Source organism: Castanea sativa, chromosome 3, assembly GCF_040712315.1.
Source record: "Castanea sativa cultivar Marrone di Chiusa Pesio chromosome 3, ASM4071231v1".
Classification (NCBI taxonomy): Eukaryota; Viridiplantae; Streptophyta; class Magnoliopsida; order Fagales; family Fagaceae; genus Castanea; species Castanea sativa.
The window spans coordinates 30,854,760-30,867,514 of NC_134015.1; the positions used below are offsets into that span (position 1 = coordinate 30,854,760).

General features: G+C 31.0%; 1 protein-coding gene across 2 annotated transcripts; it reads left to right on the forward strand.

The window, feature by feature from the left end:
- The first annotated feature begins 2,226 nt into the window (after nucleotides 1-2,226).
- LOC142626976 (serine carboxypeptidase-like 35) lies at nucleotides 2,227-11,906 on the forward strand. Of its 2 annotated transcripts, none has more exons than XM_075800747.1 (8): nucleotides 2,227-2,610; nucleotides 5,009-5,116; nucleotides 5,300-5,488; nucleotides 5,608-5,696; nucleotides 5,812-6,090; nucleotides 7,906-8,042; nucleotides 10,124-10,216; nucleotides 11,543-11,906. In XM_075800747.1, exons 1-8 carry the CDS (start codon nucleotides 2,337-2,339, stop codon nucleotides 11,799-11,801), a joined length of 1,428 nt encoding a protein of 475 aa, XP_075656862.1. In that variant the 5' UTR covers nucleotides 2,227-2,336; the 3' UTR covers nucleotides 11,802-11,906. The 2 variants fall into 2 exon arrangements, with proteins under 2 accessions (XP_075656862.1, XP_075656863.1); XM_075800748.1 differs by having other exon boundaries at nucleotides 2,247-2,610; nucleotides 10,127-10,216.
- The last annotated feature ends 849 nt before the right edge of the window (nucleotides 11,907-12,755 follow it).

A 12,755-nucleotide genomic window follows, 5' to 3' on the forward strand; every position in this document is an offset into this window, starting at 1 on the left:
AAAATTTCAACATTTACTGAAACGGTGAGTAGATAGTATTACTGAAACGTTTTAGATTTTTTGAAACAGTGTATGTGTGGTAAACCGTTTTTGGTGATTAAATGGTAAAGGCAGCATAAATTTACGTAACCATATGGCGCAATAAGAAATGGTCAACAAAAAATTCAAACGTTTCAACTATTAGTTATTATATATATATTACTTTTCAGGCCAATGACCACCAAGACTCTACGTGGAGCTACCCCTATTATCCTAATACTCCCGCTGTTGTTGCTTTTGTCTAGGGATGGAAATGGAGCGAGATGGGTCCAAAAGATGGGGTCTTCACACTCACTTTATATGGTTTTGTCTTACTCTATCCTCGTTCCACCCTACATAACGGGAAACATTTTCTTGCCTCATCCCCATCCCCACCCCTTGGGGCCCCGCAAATCCCCGCCCCACCCCGTAAAACTCTACTTTTTGTTAATTTTCTCACAACTATTATAATTATTTTTAATAAAACCTAATTCGTTAATAAAAATATATTTGAAATTACAAATAAATTTATAGCATCAAATCAAACTAATTTTTAGCAAAAATTGAATAATATTATCAAAGTGTTTAACAAGATAATATCACAACAAAAACAAAAATCTCATAATACAAAATCAATGATTCAATAGTATATAAATTTGTTTAAAACAAAGACAAAAGAAAGTGTTAAAATTGATACTTTATTTCCAACCTTGCTAGAGGAAAAAAAAAAAACAGAGGCAAAAAGCCTTGTTGTGTAGATTAAAATAAACTGAAGATATTTTTGTTTAAATAGTAGGATTTTAGGGTATAAAAAATTTACAATTTAACCCTTATCAATGCGGATCAAGGTGGGGATGGGGCGAGATGAGGCGGGTTAAGTCTAAAAGGTCTAATTCCATCCCCACCTCACTTCGTGGTGCGGGCTTAATTATGCCCTATCCCTGCCCCACCACCTTTACGAGACGAAGAAAATCCGCATGGGGCGAAGCGAGAAGGGGCAGGATGAGGCAAAATTGTTATTGTTAGGACATATATGATTCATATTAGGAACATATGTCATAATGTATTAGCTAATCCTTTGATAAAACGCATTTTACTTGTAATTGGGTAGATCTAGGATGTGTTTAATGCTTCAAGAAATAAGGTTTCAAGTTCAAGTGTTAAAACCATGCAAGTCTGTCCAAGAATCAAGTGATGAAGTGCTGGATTTTAAATCTCGACAGCTAGTATCTATCGAGATTTAAAAAGCTGTTTAAGCCCGATGCTCGACAGCTACTCGATAGATAGGGTATCTATCGAGATTTATGAAAATAAGATTTTTAGTTCTGATTTCATTCCAATCCGTGAGTATGTGTTTAGACATTTTTTTCTCACAATCCTAAACATATATAGGGATTATTTTAAGGGTTGTCATAGTGAGCACAGTTGCACGAGTGTGAAGCAAAGTGTTGTTCATGCAAATTGTGACCGGAAACCTAATTTGTCCTAGTTCTTCTTCCTCTTGAAGAAGCTGCTGTGTTTGTATACCGTAGAGTTTTGTGACCAAGGAGTTTCGTGATCTTGATCGTGTAATGAACTAAAGAACTTTGCAGCCAACATCCTTCTCAAATTGGTGATTAAGTCACGTACTAGAATCCGCGCATCTATTAGTTAGTCACGTACTAGGAGCCATGCGTTAAAAGAAGATATTGTCACTACAGAACAAATCCAATTGGGTATTGGGGTAAGAGTTCAACTGTAGGTTAGTATAAGGTACTGAGATTCCTTTACTTTTAACCGCTTGTTGTAATAATAGTAAATTCTCGGGAGTGGTGACCTTAAAATCACCTGGTGGGGGTTTTGTCTTGGAGGATTTCCCCATTCAGAAACAAATCACCTTGTCAACTTTATTTTCTGCTGCATTTTATTTTAGCTGGTGATTTGTTTATGCTACTACGTACATTGCATGTTAATTTGATTAATTAATAAATTTGACTAATTAATCAATTAATTCATCACAAGGGGTTAATACATTCCTGACCTATCAATTATCCCTACTTTTGTCGATTTTTGTGTGTGAGTCTGTGACTGTCAAGCTTGTCCCTCTGATTATTTATTTATTTATTAAATTTCTCAAACCCAAACCCCACCACCTAACCAAGCTTTTTGTCTTTTTACTCTTTTTTTTTTCCTTTAACGTTCAATTGGCATAAACCATTCCCCAACTCTTTTATATATACAAACGGTTTCACTACGTTCATTATTGGGGTCTCACTTCACACACACTCTCTCACATAGTAATAGTACTAACTACTAAGAGGGTGTTTTGTTATTATATTATGTTGCAATCTCCAATGGCCGTTGTCTGGAACTTGCTTCTCTGTTGTCTAGTCTTCACTCTTCTAGTGGTCTCCACCGAAGAAATTCATGGCGAAGAAGCGGAGCAAGAGGCTGACAGAGTGAAAAACTTGCCAGGACAACCAGCCGTGACTTTTAGACACTACGCGGGCTATGTCAAACTCCGACCCCAGCATCAAAAGGCACTCTTTTACTGGTTCTTCGAAGCCCAGGAAGCACCTTCTCACAAGCCATTAGTCCTTTGGCTCAATGGAGGTCTCTCTCTCTCTCTCTCTCTCTCTCATGTTTATTAGAGAATTTTTGCCACATTTTTTTATGTACGCTAATAAGAGATTTATAACAAATAATCGAAAGTTACAACAACACTTTGAGAACATTAGAGCAATGTACATGCTGTTTAAGACAGGCTTTTTTTTTTTTCCTTCTACATTTTTTGCTTTATTTTTCATACTTTAACCAGTAATTTTTTTTTAAAATAAAGTAACTTAAATAAGATATTGTTTTGGTCCAAGTGATTGTTGGACCAAAAGTGATACTTCCATATATTTTTTAAAAATGATTTTATTAATGTGTGCTTTATGGACACACAATAATATACTATTTTTAAAAATAATTTTATTAAGAATTGAAAAAGTTTTACAACTTTTTCAATTCTCCATAAAATATTTTAAAAAATAAATAACTTAATGTGTACTCTTAAAACACACATTAACTAGATCCTTTAAAAAATTATTCATATTTCATTTCATAATCGTTTCTAAATAATAACATATTGTCAATACAATGATGGATTCTCTCAAAAAGAAAAAAAAAAAAATACAATGATGGAAAAATTGAGGTTGGATCATGCAATTGATAGGACTAGAGTTTAGGCTGTCAAGCACTACATTTTGTCTACAAAGAAAATATGAAATGATATGATATATCGATATCCTAACACCCACGCTGTTGTTGCTTTTGTCGCTGTGTGTGAGTGAGTCTGTGACTGTCAAGCGTTGTCCCTTTGAGGCTTTTATTTTTTATTCATATAAAATTTCTTAAACCCCTGGCCCAACAACCTAACCACGCCTTTTGTCTTTTTACTCTTTCCCCTCTCTTGTTCAAAGCTGCGCGCATGGCAATCGGCATAAAGCCATAAACCCTTTTTACTGCCACCCCTGGCCCATCACTCACTTGTGCTGCTAGGACCTCCTCCTCTTTTCACCGCTCTTGCTCTTTTTCTTTTTCTTTTTCTTTTTCTTTTTCTTTTGAGAATTTTCACCACTCTTTTTCAATTTGTGTTTATTATTTAATTTATGAGTTTAACTTGTTGCATTTAATCTGTTTATACTTTTTTTTGTGTAATAAAAATTATTCTCTTTTATTATATGACGGTTATATATTATTTTAGAATCTGGTTAATGGGTAATTTGGAGGGAGTGGTTAAAGTTGAGTTTTTATTGTAAGCCCTCTTGGTAGGAATGAAATAGAATAGAATGAAAAGAATAATTTTAAAATATTTATTTTTTCGTTTGTTTAAGAGTTTTAATGGGGGGAATGGAAAATATATTCCCTTATTTGAGAGTTTAAGTGGGAGGAAATGAAATAGATAGGAGAAATCATTCATTCCTCTTTATTATTTTAAAACTTCAAATTTTTATTCTCCCAAAATTAGGAGTAATGAGAAGGAATTGAATTAGATTTAATGATTTTTTTTTACTAAAACTCCTAAAATACTCCTATATACTCAACTCTTTATTTTAAAATAGGGGTCAAATAATAATATTGTCATAAAATAATTCCATTTTATTTCCTCTATGTTACTCCTAAACAAGATTACTTATATTCTATTCATTTTCATTTATTTATTTTAAAACATCCAATCAAGGTTGCTTAATTACATTCTATTGTTTTCCATTCTTTCCTTTACTTAAATCTATTTCATTCATTTCCATTCTCTTTTGACCTCCCAAACGAAGCCTAATTGATCTGCTTTTAAGATCATTTGATTAAAAAATATTGTTTATTTGTTTTTGTTACTTTCCAATGTAGTTATCCTTACATTTAAATGCAACAGAATTTTCCATTTTAGTGCACAATACAATCATACAATACATAAAGTACAATGGACCTAACTATAGGTTTACTTGAGCCTGATAATATTATAGTCCAACGAATTTTAATAATTATGATAAAAAGAGAAACATAAATGAGTTTTTTTTTTTTTTTTCTTGGGAAGAACATAAATGACTTAAAACATCATCTTTTTAATGATTTTCAGTTTTGATTCTGTACATTTGAACTACCCATCAAGTTTCATTGGTTATTATCACTTGGGGAGTTGAGTCAGATGTTTTCTCCCCATGTCTTAAGTGCATGGAGAAACGCTTCGATTTCATTTCGAGTCTGGGGAGGGAGGGGGTGGGATATTTATGAAATGTTTTGGATCTGTGCAACCAAAAAGAAAATAAAAAAATTGTTTCATTTGTTATTAACAGATTTTTGAGAGTGATTAAACTTTAAGGAAATTTTCAACTATATTGCCAATTTCCTTATTATTTGTCTTTAACTTGTTTTGAAATTTATATTTCAAATCTACTGCCACGTACGCAATGAATTTTGGGAAACAAAACAAATTAAGAATAATACTAATAGTAGCGTTGTGTATTCTCAGGACCTGGCTGCTCATCCATTGCGTACGGAGCTGCACAAGAACTCGGCCCATTTCTTGTCCAACTAAACGGAATCAAGCTCAATCTTAACAAATTTTCTTGGAATAAGGGTAATTCAATAATTAGCTTTTTTATTTTTTTAATTTACTTAAAAGTTCACAACAATGATCTAGCTACCATTGGCCAATGCATCGTCATTTTCATTGATATAATTATATATATTATCTATTCTAATTTGATTTTTATGTAACAAATTTTTTTCAAGTTTATTTGATGTTGGCTAAAATAATCAGTTGCAAATATATTATTCCTGGAGGCACCTGTCGGTGTGGGGTTTTCCTATACAAACAAATCAAAAGATTTGCATATGCTTGGTGATCGAGTAACAGCCGACGATTCACATGCCTTCTTGATTGGATGGTTCAAAAGGTTTCCTAACTTTAAATCCAATGACTTCTATCTCGCTGGAGAGAGCTATGCTGGTATCATTTTCTTCACAAAATTAACCTCTTCTTATTTATCTATATATATGTGTGCGTATATATATATATAAAAGGTTTTACATTTTTCTTACTTGATTGCATCTTCTCTCTCTCTCAAGGTCATTATGTTCCCCAGCTTGCGAATCTCATTTATGAAAGAAACAAAGGAGCCAGCAAGAACTTGTACATAAATTTAAATGGGTTCATGGTAAGCCCTATATATATATGTATCTTACTTTGCTAATTAGTTATATTCCAATCAAATTAAGGCTTTTTTTTTATAATATTTACATGTCCTTGTTTTCCTAATAAGAAAAAACCAGATTGGGAATGCTGTGATCAATGATGCAACAGATTTAAGTGGCATGTTTGAATATGCATGGAGTCATGCAATCATCTCGGACAAACTGTACAATGATATAGTGAAGGAGTGCAATTTCAGGAGTGATAACCAAACAAGGAATTGTGGTAATCATATCAGGGGTTTCTTAGAAGCATATTCTGCCATTGATATTTACAACATTTATGCACCGATTTGCCTCACTTCCCTAAGTAGAACCTCTCCCAAGCTCGTTGTTGCTCCTCGTTTGATAACTCAACATGTAAGGCTTTCTTTCTTTCTTTCTTCTTCTGCAATATATAAATGTGTGAGACAAAACATGTATATATAGCAGTTGTTAGAACCTCAATATATTAAGTACAAACAAATTGCATTATACTTTCTTATGCTTTGGTCCTATGAATCACTACTTTTTAGTCCAGAAAGTTTCAATTATTATATGTGACCCTAAAGCTTGAACTAAAATTAATTTTTTATGGTTAAATTCAAAAAATCCTTATTGATTTTTTTTTTTTTCCAAATATTATGAGTTAAAAATACAACAATTTAAAAAATTTGTAAGACCAAATTATGATTAGGTCAAATCACAAAGGAATGGTTTGTTTGTTCAAAAAATATAAAATCTATTAGTTTAGAGGAAAGATTATAATTTCGTTTAAATCTCATTTTTAGGATATCAATGGCTGAAAAATTATAAACTCTTTTGATAGAATATCACCGAATCGAAGTCTCCCCATATATAATAACCAAAAAATGGCAACTAATTTTCATTTATTTATTGGTGCTGCAAAAAAAAAAAAAAAAAAAAGTACTAAAACCAAAGGTAAATATATCACACAAAAATAGTGAAAAACATGATGGATGTGGAAAAAAAAAAGGAATACATCCTTTTATGCCACAACTTTGTTACAATTTTGATGTAATAAAGCTATTGAAAAAAAGTTGTAAATTCGTGTGAAAGTAATAAACATTCAATTATAACCAATTATATAAGATAATTGTAGAAAATAATGTGACAAAGAGTGTCATTCAAAGATTACTATGCACGAAGAAGCAATTTCATAACTGACCTGTTTTGGAGGTGCATTAAGTTTATGTACTATACTCCTAGCTAGTGGTTTGAAATTAATCTAGAGTAGTTTTATAATTACAAAATATTTCATAAATTTTTTGTTATAATTAATTTTGATATGACAGACTGTAAATACATAATTAATTATCAGTTATATATGGACCTATTGTTTTTTCCTTATCAATCATACTTTGCCACATTGTGGTAAGAAATTGTGAAAAAATTTGATAGTACTACACTTTTTCATTAATATGAGAAGTTGGTGATTAAGACTTACCCACACTTAGGATGTGTTTGTTTGGAGGTGAAACAGAGTGGGTGAAAAATTTTGGAGAGAAAATGGAAAGGAAATTTTTTTTTAATTAGAGTGTGTTTAGTTGGGTAGGAATGAAGAAACATAAATAGTGGAGCCCAAGTGTTTTTCCTCTGAGTCCACCAAAATATATTTTTTCCCAAAATTGAGAGAAAACTGAGTGAAGATGATTTTTTCTTGATTGACAAAAATGTTCATGTGTAAGTGCACACTGCAAGCTTTTTCAAGTTGCCTTTATTTTATTTTTTTTCTTCTTTTGAATTTCTAGGCCTAGGCGTGCCTTTTATTTTATTTTTTTTGGCAGTCCTCTTTTTTTTTCTTCTTTTTTTTAGAGCATTAACGTGATAGTTGTTTTTTTTAACTGGTCATAATTTTTTTTTAATCATGATTTTTATTTTTAATAAATTTAGGTGATTGTTTTTTTTATGGTTATTTGTCACTTTTTTGTTTTTATTGGATATTATTCTTTAACAAGGGTATATGAATAAATCTGTTCAAATTTATTTTTTTCCATCTCTCTACTTTTCTACTCCCAACTAAATAAAAATAAATAAAAAATTTTCTATCCTCATTTTTTTCATCTTTTCATAATTTTCTATTTTTTCACTTTTTCAGCCTAACCAAATAGTCCCTCGCTGTCCATTAATAATTGTTGTTCAAAGAAATTTTGTTTTTGTTTTTCTTGAATTCAGAACCTCTGGCATAAGCTACCGTCCGGCTATGATCCATGTACAGAGGATTATGTGGAGAAATATTTCAACAGAGAGGATGTCCAGAGGGCCCTACATGCCAACGTTACTAAATTGCCCTACCCTTATACCACATGCAGGTAAAAGTACAGTAGTATGAAAATGCTAGTAACATTATACCAAAAGACAAAAATTTATATATATTAGTAAGGGTGCATTTGGCTTTTACTTATTTGTTTTTCGTTTTTTACTTTTTTTTTTTTTTAAATTTTAGTTTTTTGTTGCAAATAATCTTTTTTATATATATAAATAAACTAACATTTAACTCTTTTTTTCACACACTCAACTGTCCCAAACACGCAACAAAATATATATATATATATATATAAAAGGTTGGGTTTAAGTCACACTTGGTGTAACTCTAAATAATGTTATATTACTTAATATTCTTTAATTTGATGTAAATTTTGACAAATTTACCGTTAGATTCTATTATCTTCGTATATTCTCAATACTTGCAAAATTTCAAGGTGATCAAGAATTAATAGCCCTATCATCAATCAATTTTTTAAATTTAAGTTTTTGCAATTTAAAATAATGCATAAAATATGAGTTCATAGATCAAATAGTAAATAACATCAAATTGAGAATATATAGAACATATTGAACATATAATTCAACGGTAGGATTTTCAAAATATAAATTCTATAACAAGTTTTTGAGTTGTGCAACATTACTTAGAATTACACCAAGTATAACTTGAACTCAAACTCTCTCTCTCTCTCTCTCTCTATATATATATATATATATATATATATATATGAAATACCTCTTTTACATGGACTTATCATATATTTAGTGCAAATCAATTATAAGTTATAACATGTCATCTCAACAATTTAAAAAAATATGAAATTATTTTTATTTATTTTTATTTATTTTTATATTTTAAGAAAAAATATATTTTTAAGTGTTTGGTTGCGAAAATACTCCAAAAAACATTTTTGATTGATTGGTTTCGTTGCTACTACTTTCGCCACATTTTCTCTTTTTTCTAGACACATATAATAAAAAGGAAAAATTTAGATAAAAAAAAAAATTTGTGACTAGTGGTGGCGACTGGAAACCGATGACATCAATGAGGGTGATGATTGGGCTAATGTGTTAGGATTGGAATTGGGGATTTATTGTGTAGCTGGGTTCGAGGTCAGCTAGGCCTCCAGAGTAGAGAGAAAGGAAAGAACAAAGAAAAGAAAAGATTGCATTGGAAAAATACACTTTGCTTGATTACTCACTGTACAACTCATTGGGCCCTTATACAACACCAAAATAACTGTCAATGACCCAGTCCCTAACTAACTCTAACTGACTTACACAGTTACCAACCAACTCTAATGTACCTCACATATGGACACTTAGGCACGCATACAACTAGCACACTATCACAGCCAACTAGTCACTGCTGCATCATAGCATCACAGCCTGCACTGCATCACAGCACCAGCACCCTCTTATTATACAACATACAAACCAGCACCCCCCTCTTATTATACCACATACAACTATGCCTGACATAATGAGTTTTGGATGAGGCCTAAAATGTTACAACCGCAAATAAAAGTATAAAACATTTAACTGTAAAGTACCTCTATTTTGTGGTCAACTGGAAATTATTGTCAGGTTGACTAGCAATTTCAATCACCCAAAGACCCACAAATTTGAATTTGTATTATACGTCCATACATGACGCGAATCTTACATCCAAATTTTGCCAATCCAATGTGTGTTTGTGATATACTACAAAGTCAGCTGTTTTGAACAAATGTGTAGTCAAGACTTAAAATGTCTGAGATTCTAAAATTACTTTTTCATCTAGCATTAACAATTTGCTATATCAACGGTTGCCAGAGTTTTGTATCAGTAGATTTTTTCGAAAATAATTAATGGAATGGTTAGCTGTAGCTAACCATGCCCGTAGTCTAGATAAGCAAGTTTTTGTGTTAACAACATTAGATATTTTGCAAGAATAAGCAGGGAACAGACAACTAATTAAGCTGTGTACATATCAGGAATGTCCAGCATTATATATATATATATATATATATATATAATTTGATGAGTTACGAATGAGTCTTTATAATTTTCTGCATATTAATTGCTAGGTAGCTAGATTAGGTTGATAAGATCCTCATATTTTTAGCTTATGGTTCGTGAAATTCAGTAGTGTTATCAACGGATGGAATGACTCAGCAGACACAGTGCTGCCCATAATTCGGAAGCTCTTAAATGCGGGACTGCGCATTTGGATTTACAGGTACTCCCTTCAATTTCAGCCCATGCCTATTCTTCAATCTTCAGACCTTGTCTATATATCATAAAAATGCCTCTTTACAATTTTCAAGAATGAAATCAAAATGTTCATAACATTGTTTTTAGATTTAACTACTGTGCTAACATGCTTATTAACCGTAGAATACCAATAACTATCATACTTTAATTTAATATGCTCTCAGTCCATATGCTCTGCATGATCTCTCTCTCTCTCTCTCTCTCTCTCTCTCTCTGTGTGCAATAAAGTTTACCCTAATGACTAAGAGTGTTATAACTCTATTAGCATCTCATAATATTTTTAATAAAGAAGTCCAGAGTTCTAATCCCCCCATTTTCTATTGTCACTATCATATTTATTTTAAAAAATGGTTAATACATATAACCAAAAGCTCAATAGCATTGCCAACTCTCTTTAATTAGGAAAACTAAATGTTGAATTCTCCTCCCCATTAGTCATAAACAACAAAACATGTTTTCCCTTAGATTTTATATTATCTTTAATTTTCTAGGCTGTCATTCGAATTGTAATTTTCAATTTTGTTAGGCACATTTTTATAAATTCAAGAAAACGAATATTATTTTGTGTCAAATTGTTACTTTGTTTAATTTTTCTCGAAATAGTTAGTTCTTATTTCTCTACCTTTGAAAAGAACTGTGAATTGTTAAGTTAATAGAAAATTATCTACACTGAATGTTGAAATTTTAGTTTCTGGTCACCCTAAAAACGTTACTGCTTAATCTACTAAAATTGATATTAGCTCCTGGAACATGATGTCGAATTGCATGCATCCATTGATAATGATATATTCCTTTCCTATGGTTTCCTTTTATTATTTTAGGTTGTCTTTTGGATATCAATTTTTTTTTTTTTACCTAGTTAATTTGCTTGTATCCTTAAGAAATACTTATAAATTTTGACTCCATTACCGATAATAATATATTGATAACCGATAATAATATATTGATAATAGGATCAGGCTAATGGATATTCTTAGGGCATTTGTGAATAAAAAAATTTAGAAAAATTTTGATACTGCTTTAATAGAAAATATAAAAAGCTATAAAAAACAAAACAAAAAAAAAGATCAGGTACTTTTTTCTTTTTCTATAAAAAGAATAATAATAATGTATTAGTTAACATGATCATAAACCATACTATATTAACATTATATCACAAATTAATTATCGTCTTTTATGTTTTAGTTCATAAATATTGGGTATGATTTAGAGATTGTTTCTACACAAAAACAACAATAAACATTAGAATTAATAATTAATGAGAATAATGATGACGATGACAATGATACAGTGGTGACACGGATGGGAGAGTGCCGGTGACATCAACAAGGTTCAGCGTAAACAAGCTGGGGTTAAAAATAAAGGAAGAATGGAGAGCATGGTTTCACAAAACTCAAGTTGCAGGTTGGGTGCAGACGTACGAGGGGGGCCTAACATTGGCCACAGTGAGAGGCGCAGGGCATCAGGTCCCAGTCTTTGCTCCTCATCAATCCCTTTCTCTCTTCACCCATTTCCTTTCTTCCAAAACCTTGCCGGATTCTCGATCTTAGAAGCTGCTAAACAAGACAATATTGTGTAACCAGGGAGATTACATTTTTAACAAATTTGGGACACTTCTATTCTATTCCGTAAGGCGTTCTTCATTGTATTTATCACTATAATCTTACATATCCATAAATGTGGTCTTCAACAAACTTAAATTAAACAAAAATTATTAAAAATAAAACTTGAATATATCAACATTAAAATAAAATTATAAAACACACAAATATATAAAGTTTTAAAATTTTCTTTTACGAGTTTTCATATTTTTAAATCGTTGTATAATAATTTTATTGTCAATACTATCAGCTATATACATCTTTTTCAATGCACATAGCAAAGCAATTATTATACGATTCACCTCTAATTCAATTATTAACACCTTGCTTAAATAAGTAACAATAAAAAAATGCATCATCCTTTTTTATGACCTGTTCCAACTAATTTTTGTATTCTTTAAACTAATTAAGATTAAATCGATGCAATACTCGACTAATTTCTTTTTTAGGTAAATCATGGCCAAGAGGTTGACAAAAACCTCTTTGTAAATATGCTCTTTTTATTTTATCCTAACTATTAGGGTGAAAAAATGAGACATTTTCTCAAGATCTAGGACCCAAAAGAAGATTATTCAAGTCAATATAAATTTGCTTAAAAATGAATATTACAATACAAGTGATTTCCTTATAAGAAATATGTTCATAGTGCTAGCAAAAGAATAAATGGTAGATTATAAGTTCATTCAATATATTCAACTTATGCTCTCAACGGTTACATTATTCATGTTCAATAAAGTATTCAGGTATTACTTTAGTGCAACTACGTGTACAAAGTGTATCACATAAATTTAAATAATAAAAAATCAGCTAAAGACTAAAGCAAGCACTAACAGATTAACTATTTGAAAATATGCGTTTTTTAGAAGACATGGCAAAATGAGTCAGAATTTGCTAACCCAACCC